The sequence below is a fragment of the Notamacropus eugenii genome, chromosome 6 (genome assembly GCF_028372415.1).
Source record: "Notamacropus eugenii isolate mMacEug1 chromosome 6, mMacEug1.pri_v2, whole genome shotgun sequence".
Lineage (NCBI taxonomy): Eukaryota > Metazoa > Chordata > Mammalia > Diprotodontia > Macropodidae > Notamacropus > Notamacropus eugenii.
The window spans coordinates 48,883,053-48,904,210 of record NC_092877.1 but is presented as its reverse complement, the minus strand read 5'-3'; the positions used below and the strand labels follow the sequence as shown (position 1 = coordinate 48,904,210).

Here is a 21,158-nt window from a genome sequence, read left to right as displayed (position 1 = left end):
TAAGAGACCAAGCTCTTTGATATTAAGCAGAACTTATTTTTACAAAATTTTCCTTTGAACATAAACTTTTTCAAACTTAGGAATTTAAGGACAGTAACAATTCAATTCTAGAACATGCACATATGTTTACATATAAACATACATAAATACATTCCTATACACTATATATATATATGTGTGTGTATGTGTGTATATATATATATATATATAAAAATAAACATTCCCAGGCACATAACACTCACAGTTACTTTGCTTACTGCAAAGGACATATTTTAGTCCCTGAGGCACCATTACTTAAAAATCTCTTCCCTGGCCACCACCTACCCATTCTTTCCTCGTACAGTCCTCTTTCCAACCATGGCCTCAGAGAACTGCCTTGGGAGAACAGCTAAAGAGAGCATACTTCTCTTCAGAAGTGAAATGGAACAAGGCATTAGGAGGCAATGAACTAGGAGGCAATGAATCTACATAGCAAAAAAGCATCACTGTCCTTACAAGCTGTTTACAGCATATCCCTGAGGAGTAAAGCTTTTTTCATAATATCTAAGAAGCAAAGAATATCTTTTTAGGCATGAGCATGCCACAACTCCTCCCACCCCCAATTCAAGTCAAATGTCATGACAACAAAAAACCCACTTGGGTTCTTTTCTCCCTTTAGAAAGATAGCTAACATTGTAATCGGAATGACTCTAATATTAAAGACAAAGGTACTATGGATCACAAAAAAAGTGGTATCTAATGTGCTGATGCAAAGTAATGCTGAAAGAGCACAATGAATTAGAGCACATGTTCTGTGAGATGAAGATGGTGTAAGTGCACTGTTGTCTGAGAAGGAATGCAGAGATGTGACTGTCAACTTTAAATACCCTTTCAGTCCCAAGACCTTAGAAGCTTCAGCAGATATTTCAGCATTTCCTCCAATAGGACTCTCCATTTTGATTTCAAACCTACTACTTCGCTAAATTGTTCTGATTTCCCACGACAAGGTATCTCTTTGTAGATACCTCGTGTGGGTCAATCTGTATCCCCGCCCCACCCCCATCCACTCCAGCTTCTCTAGTCATTCACACTCTTATGCTAATTGAGCTAACGTTCTTATTCAGACTAGATAACAATGTGTTGTGCTCACCTACTGGCCAAGAATTCTCTTTTCTTTAAACAAAAAGTAAATACTTTTATATAAGCAGTTTTCAGCTATGTGAAAGCCTAATTTTCACAGCTTTTCACTCACCACAGAACTATGCATTTGCTCTCATCTGCTTCTGTCTACCTTCTAGCCCTTCGCACAATGTCTGGCACACTGTGCTTAATAAATGTTTACTGGCTGTTCTGTTCAGCTTTGCTTTCTTCTCTAGCTCCACTGAAAGTTCAGCTCAGGTCCTGACAACTTCAAGAGGCCTTTCCTGTTCCCCTTCCTCATCCATGATATTTTTCCTCAAGTGTCATTTAGCCAGCATTCTATTGGAGCCTTACTTAGGAGAAATGAAAGGAACACCAATGTTAAATTAAAGGACTTGATACAATAGAATCTCTTCATTTTTCACAGGAAATTAAGGTCAAAAGAGTGGAAACAACTCACCCAAGATCACAGACAACAGGAACAACTAGAATTTCTCTGGCTCTACTTCCACTGGTTTGTGCAGCTAATGCCTGAAATATGATTAACTTTTGGTGCAAAGGGATCTCTTATTCTCAAAAGTTACTCAAGTTCCATAAAGCCATGCCCCACCCAACAAAGCACCCTGTAACATATCACCACAACAAGTAAGACCATGAATAGCAACAATTAAGGGAAATGAACTGTAGAAAAATGGAAAAATGCTATAATGCATTCTTTTGTTCAGTATATAATTTTTGTGAGTTCATATTTATCTATTTTAAAGGAGGAAGGGCTTGGTATTGTAGGAGGGGGTGATATGATCAAACATCATACTTAATATTATGTAATCAGAATTTAAATGAGTACTAATGCCCCTTTATATTTGATTATAATACATTATAACCCAAATTGCTGGACTGAGGTATTACAGCTGCTAAGTTGTCTACTAATTATTCAAGGCTCCCACCAGTGATACCTAAAATTTTTAGATTTTCCTTTAACTCCTAGAGAAAAGAAAAAAAATCTTAAGTAGAAAAAAAAAAGTAAAAAGCATTGTGCCCTTGTCCCTTTCCCTCAATTTGGTCTTTGTACACTTTAGAATAGCACCCCGCCGTGCTAAGCCTTGGGACAAAGCCTGTCCACTGCTTATGATGACCCTGAGGCATGCCTCTTTCCTCAAGCCGCTCTTGCTTGTTTTCAGTGCTGAAAATTCATCCAACAGGTGCCAAACTGTTACGTTTCACAAGTGGAGATCCAACACAATGCTCCTTGTAGAGGGAATGCTTTCTTTGCTCCTCTGTTTATTTTAGCATTTTTTATTTTTATTTTCAGCTCCAAATTCTCTTTCTCTGAGCACTCCTCTCCCACCTAAATTCAATGCACTCATGTAACCCTATGCTATATCTGCCCTGCTTGAGTACTTCCCTGGAGGATGCTCTGCAGAATGTGCAAATGGAAGATTCCCGATGCCTGATGAGATTCTCTGGGGGCTGCTCAAATATGGCATTGTAATGATGGCATCAGCATTTGCTGATAATTGATAACAAAAAGCATCCTTGAAGGGGCTCCAGAGCCATTTGCATAAGCTGAGATCGTCTAGCACCTGGAACAATGTCAGGCCTTGCTTGAGGCCAGCAATCGTTGCCTGCTTGGGGTACAGAGGAAGAAAATGGGCTATTTGAACCTGAGCTCTCACCAGATGCATTTCTTTCCCTTCTCTTAAATCAGGCACAACTACCATGGTAGTTAAAATAACACCTAAGGACAAAATCATTTTTGATGAAGGGGATCAGAAAAAGCCTCTTAAAAGATGGCAAGACCTGAGTTGAATATCCAGTGGAGCTAGAGGTACCAAGAGGAGTTGGTGAAGAGGTATAGCAACAAACCAAATGGAGGTTTGCATGATTAAGGGCATTAATTCCATGACTGAGCTGCTAACAAAAAAAAGGAAGGAAAATGTAAATGGCTTTCCCATGGGCCATTATCCTAGAAAAATGTTTTAACAGTCTTTCTGAAGTTTCATGCCCCAAATTTGGGCTTGTTAAGTTACACAGGGAGTAGGAACTCTTAGGTCAAGTATGAAAGGGTTAAACAACGAGCTGAAGTGGTAGGTAGTAGGATGGCAAGTGGATTTGAATTCTACTAGTTAATACCTAGAAATATTTGAGTAAGACACACAGGAGTGGCTTCCAGGGTCCTTAGTTTTTAATACCACCTTGGTTCTTCTCTAGAACTTAGGTGAATGACTAGGATCAGATGAAGATGAAGTGTCAGACTGAGGAAAATTCAAGGAAATTCCATTTCCTCCTTCCTATTCAATTATGGGATTATCTAAGTTTATCATTTGCTCAAATATTCAACAGTCTGTGGGGTCACCGATTTGGGAGACCCAACTATTCAGAGTGCAACCCAACCAGCCACGTGTGACTTATATTCACTTTCTCCCAAAAGTTGTTGAAGGTCTCTCACTCAGAGAGAATCTTTCCTTGACCTGGATTCTGCGCTGATTTCCTCCATTATAGTGGCAAATACCTCTTATGAGCATACATCTCTCTCATGCCTCACTTGATATTTATAAAGGGTCACTGAACAGATTATTGTTTTATCTTCTGAAAAATCATGAATGATCTTAATGTATGGACAAGAGACACCTGGTTGTAAAAGAGTAGCTAAGATGACTTTTCATTCAATCGAATGTTTTTTGTGACCAAACAATAATCATGACGGGACAATATAGTCTCTAAATTTCAGTTAATTGTGAGATGCTAAGGGCATGGTACATTGTTGACTATTGCTTATAAAAAGCCTACTCATCAAGGATGCCCTCAATTCATATATGGATGACTCTCAAAAATTCTGTATAGCTGGGAAAACAGGCATATTAGGTAGTTATCGATGTTTTCTCAGTCACATTTATGCCTTTGGAACCCTGGCCTCTTGTACTTTTGGTCCCTTAATATCCTCACAATTACATCATTTCCAGAAAGGATTACATATCTTACATCCACATATGTGTGTGTATGTATGTATGTGTATATATATATGCATATAAACAAATACTAGGTCCAATTTGGTTGCTTTTCCTGTCTTTGTTCTATTGTAATTTCTACTTCTTCCACAGGCACCCTAGCACCTGTGCTGTTAGGCTATTAGCGTGATGGTGCCAGTATCCTTGAGCAAAATTTGCTGAAATTGTTTTTGCAAATCTCTTCCATTTTTCTTTTGTTTCTAGCCCTCCTTCCACTTTCCAGATATCTCTATTCCAGCCATCTTTCTCAACCCCTTCCCACCAAAATTATCTGGACTGGGGCTGACGGGCAAACACATTTGCTTTATATCTTGCATGAAGCCAGGTCTGCACATAACTTCTCAGGCATATGCAAAACATAACCCCACCCCACCCCCCTCATTTTTTAGCTCCCTATTATATGATGACATTTTCCATTAGAATATAAGCTATTTGAGGACAGGGATTCTTGCTTGCTTGCGTATGTATCCTCAGAGCTTGGATCACTGCCTAGCATATAGCAAGAGCTTAATAAATGATTAGTTATCATCATTTTCATTCCTGAATGTTCTTGGGATGACTGTTTAGTTGGATTTCTTGCGAAGCTTTCTTTCTTTTCCCTCCAATGCTTTTCTATGCTTTATGACATGATACTTTCTTTTCCCTCCAATGCTTTTCTATGCTTTATGACATGATACTGCTCATAATGATCTATTATTCTTTTGTAAGATTTTACAGGCTATATTCTAAGCTGGTGTTGTGTTTGGCAATCATCTCTTTCCATATGGTAAATCAGATGTTTACTGACTAAGATGATTTCTGGGCTTTTCTGATATCCTTGTAACATTTAGTTTACATTGGCTTAACTCCTTTTATGCCATGAAACCAAAATAAATTTTAAAAAAATTTATTCTCAGTCCTGTGTTTCTTGAACATGAATCTAAAATTGTAGGAAGGTGGGCAAGTTACTTTATTATTATGTAGGTGGTGCAGTGGACAGTGTGTCAAGCCCTGGAATCAGAAGGACCTGAGTTCAAATCCAGCCTCAGATTTACTACTAGCTGTGTGATCCTGAGAAAGTCACTTAATCCTATTTCCCTGAGTTCTTCATTTGCAAAATGTGCTGAAGAAAATGGCAAACCACTGTAGTATCTTTGCCAAGAAAACCCCAAATAAGGTCATGGAAAGTCAGATGTGACTGAAACAACTCAACAACAAAAATTCACCTTAGGCAAAAAAAGTATTAGATTCATTGAATGGATGCCAAAAATCTGGAAAATTGGGGAAACATGGGCCATGTCTTTAAAGAGACTTCTGAAAATATACAGGAAGCTCACACCATTTAATCTTCGTGAACTTGAGTTTCTTCTTCTGTAAAATGAGGATAAAAATATTCGTACTATCTAACTGTTAGGGTATATTGTGAGGAAAATAAATTGTAAATCTTAAAGAATTACCAAAATGGAAAACATTGTGATAGCTGTGATCAGTGCCTTAACATAATTTTAGCATTAGCATTAAAATGAAGGTTTCCAAATATTTTACTTTAGGTAGTATGTCTTTAATTTCAGTTTTAATGAGATCCAATGGTCAGCAATGAAACATGTAACCAAAAGAGCTAACATGATCTTGGGTTACATTAATAAAGGCATGGTCCAGAAAAAAGAGGTGACTAGATCCACTACTCTGGTTTAGTTAACACCTGGAGTTCTGTGTTCTGTTGCTGGCAACGCATTTATGGAAGGACAAATCCAGAAAAAGGCAACCAGGATGCTAAGAAAGCAAATGGTAAGAAGACCATACCATGAGGAACTGGAGATGCTCAGTCTTGGGAGGCCTGAATGGGGGGTGTGGGGGTGTCAGGAGGAAGCAATTAGAAAGAATTATAGTAAAATTTTCAAGAACTGTCACATTAAAGAGCAATTAGACTTATTCTGATTACTGAGAGAACAGAACTAGATGCAACAACAGACAAGAGCTGTTGAAAGGCATTTCCAGCTCCACAGGAAAAATATGCTAATGACCAGTTGTAAAAAGTAGAATGGGATATTCGGGGAAGTAGCAAGTTCCACATTATTGGAGGTCTTTAAAAAAGGCTGGATAACTACCTGTTGTGGGTGTTACAGAAGGGATTCTGTGTTCAGGTATGATATAGATTATATGTCTGCTGAAATTACTTCCAACTCTTAGATGCTATGAATTTATTTTCATACAATTACAGGAAAACAAATATGTAAACTTTATGCTATTCTTTTGTTTTATAGCTATACTAAGTCAACATGGAAAAAGATGGCGATTACACACCTAAGCAATCTTTACCCTGGTGTCACTGGCTCATCTGCCAGGGGACTGGGTAGTTGAACAGGGTTCACCTTCTGTAATATAGTAGTCTTCAAATTTCTTTGATTTGCACTCCATCAGTAAAAAATTTTTGAGTACATATAGCTAATATATGTATACAAATAAGTACTATGCATCTTTATATGTTATTGTCCGAATAGGTATATTTTAAAATACATCAACATTTTAAAAAAAGATGAAACAAAAAAAAATTAAAGATATTTTTGTATTTTATGTTATTTGTTGAGAGGTACAAAAGCTCATGGACTAGAAGAGGTCCAAGGCAAGCCCTGTTGCTGTGGGGGATTTATGGGCTAGGGAATTATTGCTGCCTACCTATATAGTAGGTACTTAAATTCTGGCTGACTAATTGATTGCTGCTGCTGCAGTGGGAGTGAAGGGAGGGAGGACAGGGGTGCTGCTTACTTGCAAAGCTGGGCTCAGGACCAGTAGAGTATGGCTGCCAATTCACCTGATGAGGAATGTAGGGGGACAGGTCAGACAGAACAGGGCAGAGGCAGCAGAGGTAGGTGGTGGCTGCAAACAACTGAACAGCTGTTCTAATATTAATATTTTCTTTTGTGTATTTTACAAGATCACTATAAACACCTTGCTCCCTGGTCCTTCCCTCTGGGATGTGCACACCCACCTTCGGAGCTCACTCCTTTAAGGCTCCAAATGTCTCCAATTTTCTTTGTCTTTTATAGTTCTTGATAATGGCTACCTGTTATCTAAACCGCTGTGGCACCAGGGGAAAGAGTCCTTGCTACACCTAGGTGTCACTACTGATAATTACTGAGTATATTGCTGAAAAGATGGCTATGCAACCAAGAGTTTTTTGCACAATGGATATATCAGCTTTTTATATATCTCCTTATGATGGCTGAGATAAACATTATTTAACATTTACAAAGCACTAATTTGTTATACCCATGTTAGGAACAGATGAAATAACTCTCCCAAGTACAAGCCAAGTACAAGTATTTTTCCAATACACAAAATAACTTATAGTACATTAAATGAGTTAATTTGCTTTTATGGGTGAGTTTATTATAAAAGAATAGTTTGCAATAATAACATGCCTCAAAAATTAGCTTAGTATGTCATTTTTGTACACAGTCTATAGTTAACACTTTGGACATTAAGAATACAGAATTTGTAAGACCTCAACATTCGTCTGAAAAACAGGATCAAACCAGACTACGAGCCTATTATATCTAAAAAGAAATTAGCCATCCCCTAGCTGTTTTTCCTGCTATCTCTGTAATTATTACTATTGCCCTTAAAAATACTGGCCACATTAAAACTTGCCTCATCACTGGATAGTCTTCTAAATCTGAAGAAGAACCCAGTCATCTAGAGACTACAGTCTCTCTACTTTCTCAGGACTCAAGATGCTTCCATGAGACATCAGGAAGTAGGGGGAAATAAGGGAAGAAAGATTAAGGAAAGCAAGCATCTTCCTTAGCTCTTCCATAACCCTTGATATTAACAGGACATAAATGAGGAAAGAAGGGAAGGGCAGCAGTGTCAATCGACACAATTATTCATCCTTTTATGCCACTGCTAGTAAGTGTCTCACACAGGGGCTACAGATTGTTAGAAACTTTATTGCAGTAAATGAGCCAGGGAGAATTTTTTTTTTTACAAGTCCTGGCAATAACAATATTTAAGGATCACAATCTTATTAAGAAAGGTTCTTTTAAGTATCTTAATTCCATACCTCACAGCATCCAGTCTCTTATTCTGTCGAATGAGTTCAATGAACTCCTGAATCCTGAGGCTGAACTCCAGACAGCTCTGAGATTAAAGATAAGACAAGAGCTTACATACTGCATATCATGTGCTTTGATGACAGCCAAAAACCCCAAATCCACATAAAAGAATACATATATACATCTCCCACAGGCATTCACACACTGTCAGCTAAACCTTCTGTGTATCTGCAGGAAAGAAAGGCCACTTGTTACCTGAGAATGTGAGCTCTTAGAATTCTGGCCAGAAATTCAAGCAAAAAATGTCTATTTACTTTTCCTATATGGTAAGGAATAGAGCCTAATGCTGATCAACTAACTGGAGAAATGAATGCCTCCCTCTTTTTCTTCTAATAGTAAGAAAACAGGGTGGGGGTGGGAGGGAGGGAGGGACAGCTCTGGGCTATAGATGCTCCATTTGTGGTAGAAAGACAATTTCTTAATGAGGCTATTAAAGCAGAGGAGCAGGATTCCTCGATGTCTTGGAATGAGAATTAGAGGGAGTAGTTCAGGCTCTGGATGCTCAGCTATGCTTAGCATGTTCACATGGTTGTGCTACTATGTCATTAATATGACTAGAAAGTCAAAACAGTATTTGAATCTGGAGGTTTGGATTACTTAACAAGGGCTTTTTTCCCTCAACTCCAGAAAATGAAAAACAGCAGGAAAATTCTCTTCCAACTCCTACAAGAAATAAATTCTAGAAAGCAAACTAAAAATAATAAGGATTTAACAGACATCCACTCACCCCTCCATAAGAAACCCCCAAATCTTTTAAGCTTTTAAAGGATTCCCTCTGAGACTTAAGGATATAAATAGGTATTTCTTTAAAGAAACCCATCATTAGGTCACAAAATACATGAAACATAACCTGATGAAAAAAATACCCACAGCAGCAATTTTATATTATAATCCATTATTTTAAAAAGTCAAGAAAATGAAAATAATCCTTGAATCTTTTCACCACTCATTTAAACATTTTTATTTCTTCACTTCTCACACGGAGTCTTATTCATCCTTTCTTTACCTGCATGCTAGTTCTGAAGTACCGCAGATGACATCAATAGAAATTTCCAAGAACTTGTGCATTTGAAAAAAGTAATTAAAAGAAAGTAAAAACCCTTAACTGCTTGGTTTTAGTTAATCAAGTGACTTAAGGATCCCAAAGGAGGAATCAAGGCTGATGGACCTGGAAAATAATACACTGACAGGTCATATTCAATGAAGTCATGGTAATCTGCCCTTCAATTAATTTGACTTTTGAAACACACGTGTTCATACCACAACACAACAGAATATTCTTCTCAAACCATGCCATTTCTCTAAAGGACTGGGATGTTTAAATCCAAAATTCATTAAAAAGTGAGAGATCATCCAAAAATTAAAAATAAAGCCTGAACTTGTAGTTGAATATCTTAAAATATTTAATAATAGCATCCTAACAATAAGCATACCAATCTTACTCTTGAAAAAAGCATATAAATTCTATATTGCAGCTTCAAAAGTCATTAAAAGTCTGCTTCTAGATATTACTAGAATTAAAATAGATTTAGGTGCTGGCTTCTCTTTGAGGCCTTAGCATATCCCTACAATGCATTACCATTAGACTCTTCAGTGTTTGGGGAAGGGAGAGGGAAAAGAGTTGGCCATAAAAAAACAAAAAGGCAAATCCTTTTTTCTGCATGCTCAAGTTGAAGAAGGTTGATGCTTCAACATTATTTATAAGCTAAATGATAAAGTTTGCATAAGATTAGGTATTTATTTATTGAATGATCTAGTAGAAGGGTCTCTGGCCCCACACATGGGACTTTGATAGCAATCTGATCAGTAACTCCTCTATTGGCCCCGATTTTGCCACTAGTCTACTCCTAAGGCTTCAAACCACAAATAAGCTGGGGGATCCTGAGTGAATGTGAAATAGCCTGCATCTCAAGTGTGTGCTATGGGTCTGGCTACTATAGGCTATGGCAAGCCTGACTATATCTCTGTCTCATGTGCTTTGCACACTGCGATGTACAGAATGGCTTACTTTTCTTCAATGTAATGATTTTAGAATTTCAAGGCACTGTATGTAGACTTCCACTCTATGTGACTGCTTTTCCACTTTGGCTTTCTGTGCCTATTTCCTGACCTCCTCGGGATCCTACTGGTTTCAACTTTATTTCCAGGGGAAAAGAAGCAGCAAAAATAATATCCATTTTCAAAATATATAAGTCATCAGTATTGTTTGTTGGAGTTCACTTCTGTATTTTCCCAAGGTAAGTTCTACCAATCAGCAGCATTTATAGAGTGCCCAATGTGTACTGAGAACTGGACCCCATTCATGACCTTCAAAAGGCATAATAGAGAAAAGTCAAAAGGCTTCCTTCTTAGAATGTCTCCATGTCTTTGGGGATCCAAGAAGCCAGCCTGTTACATCTGATATGTCTCTTTGCTGATACAACCTTCCTCCACAACCCAGCCCCCGACACTGAACCAGGTGCTCGTAAAATGAATCCAAGAACAGAATTCTTCTTGTTGTGGGTGGTGAGGATCCCTGTCCTTAGATGTGATTACAAGAGATACTTCTTTTAGTAAAACACAAGCTCACTCCCTCTTCCACCCCAAACTCAGGTTAACAGAAGATGCTGAAAGGTGAAACATTTATTTAGACAAAGGTATGGTCATACTGCCCAATGTGCTCAGTTACTGTAATAGGAAAAAGCCTCCATATCTGATTTATACTCTGGCAAGGATTTGGAAAGGCAAGGGTCATTTTCATGTTTGGAAGAGGGGAAGTATCTTATATGTTGGCAGTATCCTATATGTTGAATAGGACTGGAAGGAACTCTTTGACTGCCTCCTCTAAGCACTTTTGACTGCCTCCTCCTTTGCTCTGTACTCCCTTCTGTTCTCTCTGCATGTCTCTAGTTACACACACCTAGGTTTCCTTGGTTGACTATTATGTTACAACTAATACTGGCACAGGATTGAGCATTACATAAAAATGAGAAAGGACAAACTTGTGAGGTTTAATAAGACTTATTTTAAAGAATGAGCAGGAAATTATCTTATTTAACTATAGTTATGATTTTTCTCAAAATTCATGTCAGTATTTAAATAACTGTTGCCTATTTAAATTATAACAACTTACCTAATCCTTAAATGAACTAACTTCCATATATGCCCAAAATGTATATATAATCTTGGATGCCGGGTCATCATCTATGGCCACATGAATGTACATTCCAAACTTCTAGCTCTAAAATTCTACAATTATAAACTGACTTATGATCTCATGATTCTTTGTGAAGTATAAAATCTTACTTCTGCTTCTATATTTGTCTAGAATTCATACTGAATTACATAAATCACTGGATTCCAGATTTAGAGCTGGGTGGGACCACAGAGACTTGTCTAGTCCAACCCTCTCATTTTACAGATAAGGAAACTGAGGGACAGGGAGGGTAAGTGCTCTGTCCAAAGTCACCCTGTTGTAATCGTCAGAGGCAGGATTTGAACACAAGTCCTTTATTGTACATCCATGTTCTACCCATTTTGTCATGCTGTTATTAACCATCTTATTAGATTAAAATTATTTTTAAAGTATACTTTAGGGCTTTATTTTTTCACATTAAGAAATTTTGTGAAGTAAAAAATTATATTTTAGAAGGGGAACAAACCTGCAAACCAAAAATTTAGCTTTAACTTGATTTCTATGTTGAGTTACAATTTCTTTTCAGCTTTGCGTACAAATACCTATGTTGCGCATTCATGGAGCTCCATGGGGATCTAAATGTTGAGCTTGAATGAGAAGGGCATGGGTAAATTCTCACAAGCTAAGCTGAAATTTGCCCAAAGCAATCAAGTAAGATCCCCCTTCTCCCAACTCTGCTCTTTCAGAGCTTTACTTAAAAGATAATTAGGGCTTGCAGAAATAGCTTATTTGGGGGAGGGATATTTTATTTTCTCTTCCAGGTTTTTATATTGTAAACTGGTGATGGGAATTGAAAGCCTTGAAAAGCCAGGTTCTTCAGGTAACTGCCATTTCTTATTGTTTGTATATACACTAACATGACATAAGGGTTTCTTTTCTTTTCTTTTTTAAGCTGTAGAAGGATGCGATAGTATTTACATACCAATTCTGGTTTTCCTTTTAGGGTTTCCATAACAAGATCATCATTCTCTCTAGGGGAATCACTGGCCGATTTACTTTTGCGTCCCGTCTTCGTTTCGCTCTCGTTTTGACGGCCCTGAGTGACAGAGAATGTCACTCTTTCCTTGTCATAAGTGCACTCAGACAATGCTCAGACAATATTTGGGGGGGGGGGGGGGTGTAGGAGAGGGGTTAAAGAAGCGCTTAGTTTAAAAAACATAGAACAAAACCTTTCCAAGGGAGGCAGGGATTTTGGTTAATGTCAGTTAAAAACAGATTTCTGCAAGCCCTAGAATAACAAAGTAGTTTAAAAAGCAAGTTTAAATACTAAGGTTTAATTGTAAATGACAAATGTATCATGATTTTTTATCTTCAGCTACTGGTCTTGAGAAAGTGTACTTTGACTATTACCAGGCTACAGAATTGGTATTCTTGCTTGACAATTATATTTTAAATTCATTTTCTAATATTAAGACTACTCAAAAGCCATAGAAATATGCTATGTATAACTTGAGTGCTCAGAATACCATATTTCCATAGGTGTTTTGAAAGACTGCCTAATTTACACACCATACAGCATGTTCACAACATAATAATAAACACTGTACAATGCCTCATGCTCCTAGAAGAAACAGTGCTCTTGAGATTTAGTCAAGCCTTGGCAAAAGGAGGAATAGGGTTTTCATAACATTCGATTATCTGCCAACAAAAAGAAGAAAAAAAATGGAACCAAAAGAATATATATACATTTGGTCCACATAAATACTGTAACCCTCCTTCTTCAAGTTCAGATGCTATTAGCCACAAGATAGAGGCACTAAGGGTATTATTTAAGCCAACAGAAGATCTGTAAGAGATCACCTTACCTTCATTTTCCTGAGTCTTGATTTGTTATCATGACACCAAGCCAAACAAGTCATGGTCTCCTGTCTTTCCAAAGATTCTTCCACTTCTTTGGCTGTCAAGAACATCTCAATGTTCACCAAGTCCTTAAAATAAAGAAAGGATTTTCATTAAAATAGCAAGCAAAAAAAAAAACCCACCCAGAAGTAAGAAGAAAAACAAGGTGAAGTTTAGAACATTACATGGAATCCATTAATTTACAGTTAGATCTCTTAATAAGCATTCTTCCCTAAGTAGTAATAAACATCTTTCTTTAGAATGAATAGTTTGATGAGGAAAACTATTTTAAGAATCCATAAATCTGTTACATTAATGCTTTAAACACATTTAAGATCATGTGCTGTCTTTCTTCATTTCTCTGGGGTTAAAAAAACAGGTAGCAGTTAAGTATATTCAGGCTTGACAATGAGTCAATTTTTTTCACTTCACTGTTTCACTATATATTCAGGGGTGGGAGGTGTATTAGACATCATCTACTTTAACCCCTCACTTTCCTCACATTTACCCTGTGAAGTGAGTAGTGCAACTATGAACTTTGTTTCACAGAAGAGGAACATGTAAGGAAACGATGAAGTGACCAGCCCCTAATGACAGAGAGCAAAGTTCCAAGATGCTGTTTAATCCAGAGTTTTTGGCCTCAGAATTCAGCACTCTCTCCAACACACCATTTGTTTTCTCTAGACTTGGCAGCTCTTAACTCCCTGTCCAATGCTTTGCTGTATTAATTTATTTAACCTCTAATTATTAAATTAGGCTATGGCCTGAACAATTCTCTCTTAGTAGGAGGTCAGATAACTGATGACTTCTACTTCTGAATAAATAAATAAAAATTTAAGGAACACTGATTAAGCACCTACTGTATACCATCTTTGGTATTGTAGCTACAAAGATAATATATGGGAACCCTCAGCTCAAAGAATCATATTCATGAATTTCTCATTTTGATGAGTCACTAGATGCTCAATAAATGCTTTTTAAGAGTCTAAAATGCAAATATTTTCATAATGACACAGAAAATAAATCCAATAAATTAGTCTTTTAAAAAAATTCTCCTTAACAACCTAGGTTTTGTGATTATTTAAGAAACAATTTTAAGTGCACACAGAATCTCATTCCATTTTCTCTGTTGTTTTCCAAAAAAGAACATATGGAAATGGTGACTTTTAAGGATTCCAGCCTTTGGGCATGAAGTGTTTCCAATGGATCCCTCTTGCCCAAAGGGCAAATAAGGCCAGTAAATGTGAGTCTTATTTCCACAAGAGAGAAAATAGCATGGATGCTTTTAAAATGGGAGACTTTCTGGGAGGCAGTAGCCATAGTCTTCCTAGCACAGCAATGGATAGTGGAAAGAATACAGAATTTCTAATCAGAGGATAGAAGTTCAAATCCTAGCTCAAATATCTCTGGGCTTCAATTTCCTCACTTGAAAAATGAGGTTTGGACTAAAATAAGACTACCTCTAATTTGGGCTAGAGTTAGACTAGCTCTAAATCTGAAGCCCTATGATTCCAGGTATTATCTTGGTTCACTCTGCCAGTTCTTCCCAATTATCATTTCTCCTCTCTACCTAGCTACAATTTAAAGACCAATTCAATTTATGAAAAGAGTGAAATAGGTAAATAAAGTGAAAGAAAACTTTATTTTGAGAGGGGAGGCATAGGGCATAGAATTTAGAAGAACAGAGAAGGATCTGGTTATAGAGTAAAAGACTGCGAATGTCATTCTGGGTTGAGACTTTTGCTCGGCGCTCTTGTCATTATCAAGATGTAGTTTCCTTTGACTTGAATGTCAGTCTAAAATCCTGCCGGACACTTGTAATACTTCACATTGCTGACTAGTATTCAGGAGAAGCCCTGTGGTGTGCTGTCATTTGAATAAGCAGGAGATAAGGGGATGGGAGAAAATGTGTTGGGGGTAGGATACCAAGCAGGACTGGCTTCCCTGACATGACTATTATTGTTATAGCTGTCTATCCAATTAGACACAGATACCATGTATTAGAGTCAGGATTCTTAATCCAGGGCCTGTGAACTATTTAAAAAATATTTTGATAGCTCCATTTTAACATAACTGTTTCCCCTTGTAATCTTATGTATTTTATTGTATGCATTTAAAAACATTATTCTGAGAAGGGGGCCATAGGCTTCTGACTGCCAAAGGCACCATGACACACAAAAAAAGGTCAAGAACACCCAGTATTAGAGAAAATATTTTCATAAAAAATTACTTGCAACGCCTGGCTGCTGAACTCTACTAACCAAGGTATAACTGGAAATGTATTGCTGTTACTCAGTTAAAAGCTTGATAAAGACAAGGTTAAGAAAATGGCCGGTCTTGGGACAGGCTGGGCCATTACTGTTACGTGGGGTTATAATTCCTCCCAGTTTTGTATCACTTAAATGTTATCTTGTATTGTTATCCAGAAATCCACTGTTCACCTCTTCTTTAGTTATTCATACTACAAAATATATTATTTTTCTACATACTTTTATACAATTATGAATTTATATTGTTCTAATTAATGTCCTGCTAAAACTCATATAGGCCAACAGGAAATTTTCCTTGCCAGCCTTGGCTGCCTGATTTTACCTTTGCAATATCTCATGAATACATCCCTTCCTCTCCTCTTGTACTGATACCACTCTAGTGCTAACCTGGATTATTGAGCTACCTGCTGGTAGGTCTGCCTGCCTCATGTCTCTTCCAATTCCATCCATCCTCCATTCAGCCAATAAAGCAATTTTCCTAAAGTACAGGTCCAACCGTGTAAATCTCTAGCCCCAACTCAATATATTAACTCTAGTGGCTCCCTATCACCTCCAAGATCAAATACAAAATACTATCATTCAAAGCTCTTCATAACTTAACCTCCTCTTACCTTTCCAGTCTTCTTATACTTATTCCACCACCATGATGATTCAGTGACAAAGGTCTCCTGGCTATTCCACAAAAAAAAAAGACTCTATCTCTTGACTCCCAACATTTTCTCTGGCTGGCCCCCATGCTTGGAATGCTCTCTCTATTCCACTTACTGACTTCCTTGGCTTTCTTTAAGTCCCAACTAAATTCCCACCATCTACAAGAAGCTTTCCCCAATCCCTCTTAACTCTAGTACTTTTTCTGTTAATTAGTTTCTATTTATTCAGTATATAGATTGTTTGTACCTATTTGTTTATCATTTCCCCAGTTAGATTGTGAGCTCCTGGAGGTCAGGGACTGTCTTTTCCTCCTTTTGTATCCCTAGTTGTTTAACACAGTGCCTGGCACATAGTAGGTCCTTAAGAAATGTTTTGTAGTTGTTCAGTTATTTCAGTCCTGTCTGACTCTTTGTGAGCCCATTTGGGATTTTCTTGACAAAGATACCAGAACAGTTTGCCATTTCCTTTTCAAGCTCATTTTATAGATGAGGAAACAGAGGCAAACAGGATTAGGTGACTTGCCCAGGATCATATGGTGTTGGTCGGCAGTTGTTGTCCTTCGTTCTTAAAGAGGACCAAAATGACATCACTATGCTAGAGTCAAGTCTTATGTGTCCGACTGTGGCTGATCAGACCAATACAAGCTCAGAACGTTCTGCCACAGGTTGGGTATAAATAGTCTGTGTGAACATTTGGGGTGGATTCTCTAAATTTGTGTATCTTGTGTTTTTTTGAGCTATTTCAATCCTATTTTGCTCAAAGAGCACAGTACCTTCTCAGATGTTGGGCACACCATGCCAAGCAGTCCTGTGCTAGTGTCTCCCATGTCACACAATCAATTCTAAAATGAAGGTCCAGGGTCATATAGCTAGTAAGTGTCTGAGGCTGGATTTGAACACGGGTCTTCCTGACTCCAGGCAAGGCACTCTATCCACTATGCCACCTAGCTGTCCTTAAGAAATGTTTACTTGATTGACTGATTATGGACAGGGATCATTTGTCTTATTCTTTTATATCTCATATCATTTAATACTGTTATTTACACATTAGATATGTGTACTCTCTAAATACCCAGATTGAATTCTTATTACTCAAGACCTTATTCAACTGTTGGCTTGATGATCCCCAAAGCTTATCTCTCTGCATGCTTTCCTTCTAAGTCTTTACTTTGGGCCTATGTCTAGTTCACAAAACTTTTGCTAAAAAAAAGCTTATATATTACTATTTGAGAATTTTTAATAGCAGTAGGAAGTAGGAGTCATGCTTTGCTAGTGGGTATCAATATCTATAATCACTTATAGGGCTGAACCTTCTTTAACTGGGAGTGCATATATTCTACAAAACTGTTTACAATTCAATAACATGTTATCAATTTCAAAGTTTAAAATTCTTCAAAATGCTGGATCATTTCACTTGTATGCCACATTGCCAGGTGAAAATCCCAAATTTTCTTATCATCCCTTTAAAGAATTGCCTATTTCTCTCTGAAATGAATGGTACCAACTTCCCTCTTTCATGCTGTCTACTTCCAAAAGCTTACCAAATCAACTCAATTCTACAAACACTGATGAATGCTCAAGTCAGCAAGTCAGTCAACAAGTTTTTCATTAAGCACCTACTGTATTTAAGGAACCATGTTAAGTGAAACAATTGCAGAGGGAAGGCACTAGCAGAAAGGGGGATTGGACAAGGTTTCTTGGAGAAGGTGAGATTGTTGCTGTGATTCTCCAGGCTGTCCCGGGGGCTTCTTTTACAATTTCCCAACTCTTCTTCCTCATTCTAGCCAGGCCTGGAATTCACACCTCTCCTTCTGACTGCTCCTTCCATAACCTCCATCTAAGGAAGGCTTCCAGGCCAAGCATGTCTCATTCTTTTCAAGGTGGTACTCTGGACTTTCCTTCCCCATTAGGATGGAAGGTCCTCGAGAGTAGGCACCATCTTTCTTTCTGCTTATATTTGTATTCTGCTAAGGAGTTCCCTGAACTTGGCTTTTAGAATTGCCATATTTTCCAGAAACACTGGACCCAGAGTATGCAGGAGGCCCTGAAGGGGTCAAGGACAAAGACCACCTTCCCCTCCCCCCAGCTGACACAGTGTGTTGTCTGCATCCCAAGCTAGACTCCCAGTGTGTCCTTGGAAATCAAGAGAGCTGCCAATCAGTTTGTACTAGGCTGAGAAATTTCTATTGTAGCTGGGACCCTTAGAGATAAGCAGACCATCCTATATTTAGAGTTTAGCAGTCCCCAAGGGAAAAGAATGGGGCTTTTGTGGCTCCTGCCATCACCTTGCTCTTTCTCTTTGGGAGAGGCTTTGTCCTTTCCTCACCTTTACTGCACCTCCCTGCATGCTATGACCCTTGAGGTGGAGATTTCTGTTTTCTCCTCCTTTCTTTGTCCTACTGTAAAAAATATACAAACTTCTGTATGGATTGTGAACTCTATGTGTTCCACATGCAAGTGCATTTCTCTTGTAATAAACCTACTTTTCACTTGAGTTTTGTTATGCTTTCCTGTTGACAATTCCCAGTGCCTGGCACAAAACAAATGATTAATAAATGCTTGCTGACTGAATGAAAGAAATTAGGGAGGCCAGAAGTTGGAGATGAAAGAGAATTAGAGGCAGGGGGTGCAGCCAGCAAAAATGCACACAGCTGGGAGAAGGAATGTCTTGTGCAAGGAATAGCAAAGAAGCTAGTATGAATGAATGGCAGGATATGTGGAGAGAAGTAAGGTACAAGAAGAATACATGTCAAGCAGAAGATTTTCCCTTTTATCCTTCCTGAAGGCAATAGGGGGTCACTAGAATTCACTTAGTACAGTGGTGACATAGTGTAACCTATGCTTTAGGAAGATATACTGACAGCAGTGTGCAGGATGGGTTGGATTGGGGAAAGTCTGAGGAAGGAAGACTAACTAAGGCGATTAGAACAGTCTAAGAGTGTGATAGAGCCTGCACCAGGGTGGTGGCAGTGTCAGAAGAGAGAAGGGGGCACATAAGAGAGATGTTATAAAGGCAGAACTGACAAGACTTGGCAACAATGTGGAGGATGAGAGAGTGAGGAATCAAGGGTGATATCTGAGTTGTCTTTCATCACATATTTTGTATGTTTTTCTCATTCTTACTGCTACAAGCCTTGTCCAGGGCTTTGTCACCTCACTTCCAGATGGCTACAATGGTCTTCTAACTAGTATCTTTGCCTCTAGTTGTTCCCCCTTAAATCCATCCTGCTCATTATCACCCAATTAATCTTCCTAAAATGCTACTTTGATTATGTCATTTCTTCACTCAAAAACGTTCAAGGGCTCCCCACTGACTTTAGATAGAAAAGAAGTCCAAAATCTGTGGTCTGGAGTTGAACATTGTCTACTCTGTGGCTCTAATTTCCTTTCTAGCCTACTTCCCCTAGGTTCCTACAACATCCTCTGGGCTGCCCCCCCCCCCCCTTACTCATGTCATCATCCCATGAAAATTCCCACCTCTCATTTTTGTTTGTCTCAGCCTCAACCATCTTTAGGAGTCTATATTTCATACAGGCTTCTGTAAGGACTTTCCTGAACATTCCAGCTCCATGATTGCTGCCTCTGCTGGATGACTTGGCTTGGTCAGTGTTGATATCAAAACATGTGGTACTCAAAATCATTAATAATTCAGGGCAAAACATGGTTTTATGCATTCTGTCCTCAACAAGATAGTAAACTCCATAAAGCGTGGCAATTCTTGGCATCTCTCCCATCACTAAACACAGTTTCCTTGTATTAAAACTGATGCTCAAAAGACTACACAATCCATATAACAACTATGTGTATGGTGAAGAATGAAATTTATGTTTAATGAGGGATCCCTGGACTTTGTGCCTGGACTAGGCTTTGATATCTGAAAAGTCTTGATTGGCTCTGTGCTATTCATCCAGTCATCCAATAAACACTCACTGAATACCTACTACTATGCTTGGCACTCTTCTAGGAACCACAGGATGTACGCACAGAAAATTTAAAGCAATCTTTGATATAGGATCGTAGTGTTTAGAGCGGGAAGGAACTTTAGAGGTCACCGAATCTAATCCCTCTATTATACAGATGAATACATTGAAGCCCTAGAGAGGTTAGGTGACTTGCCCATGGTCACAAAGCTAATAAGTACCAGGGTCAGGATTTGAACTCAGATCTTCCTGACTCCAAGTCCCGCCTTCTATTCACTACAATGCTCTGCCTGAAGGGCAGATCCTAGAGTAGAGCTGGGTCTGAATTTCTGTTGTCATACTGACCATGCATGTGACCACTCACAATTCTAGGGTCATATCAGATAAAAGGAGAGCTCCTCAATCTCCTACTATAATTTAAAGCCTCATTCTTAATTCTTTGTGTACATCTTCTCTCACCAATCAATTCGAGCACCCTGAAAATGTGCTTTTGTAAACTAAAAGTTATATAAGTTACTCTTTGTAGCACCTTGAACATTACCAAACATTTACAGTGGGCCTTCAATTGTCTGTAGACCTTACCTGACTTTACCAGACACTAAATAAAACATTCAAATTAGGAAATAAGATGTCATTACTACTAGACTGTATTAGGTGATTCTCATCCTTTTTTTTTTCCTTCTGATCATATAAAGCAGATTACTGGGTGGCTGTAAATAGAAGGCATGTATCTGAGATCTGCCTTGGGCACTTACTACTTGGGTGGTCAAGAGTAAGCCAATTAAAGTCTCAGAACTTCTGTTTCCTCATCTGTAAAATGGGAATAATAATTCCTGTGGTATTTAACTCACATGATAGTTGTGAAGGAATGTTTTAAAAACCTTAAAGCACTATGGATATGTGAGTAGTTATTTTTATTGGAATTATTATAATGGTTTAGAAGCCCCTGACAACATATGACAGGATACCATTCACCCAGAGCAAACTATTAATATATATACACACACAAAAGGATTTCTGTAGCCCATGAATAAAAGACCTTTTAGTCTTTGTACTATAGTATTCACTAAAAATGAATCTTGT

General features: G+C 38.1%; 1 protein-coding gene across 4 annotated transcripts in view; it reads right to left on the bottom strand.

The window, feature by feature from the left end:
* MAEA (macrophage erythroblast attacher, E3 ubiquitin ligase) overlaps positions 1-21,158 on the bottom strand; it is a 128,256-nt gene that overhangs the window by 36,158 nt on the left and 70,940 nt on the right. For 3 of the 4 annotated variants that reach the window (XM_072619954.1, XM_072619957.1, XM_072619958.1), the window contains exons 4-6: positions 13,202-13,324; positions 12,319-12,432; positions 8,170-8,246 (exon numbers count right to left, since the gene is read on the bottom strand). In XM_072619954.1, the coding sequence (XP_072476055.1) occupies positions 8,170-8,246; positions 12,319-12,432; positions 13,202-13,324 (314 nt within the window). The remainder of the gene's footprint in view (positions 1-8,169; positions 8,247-12,318; positions 12,433-13,201; positions 13,325-21,158) is intronic. The other variant, XM_072619956.1, reaches the window with a different exon arrangement.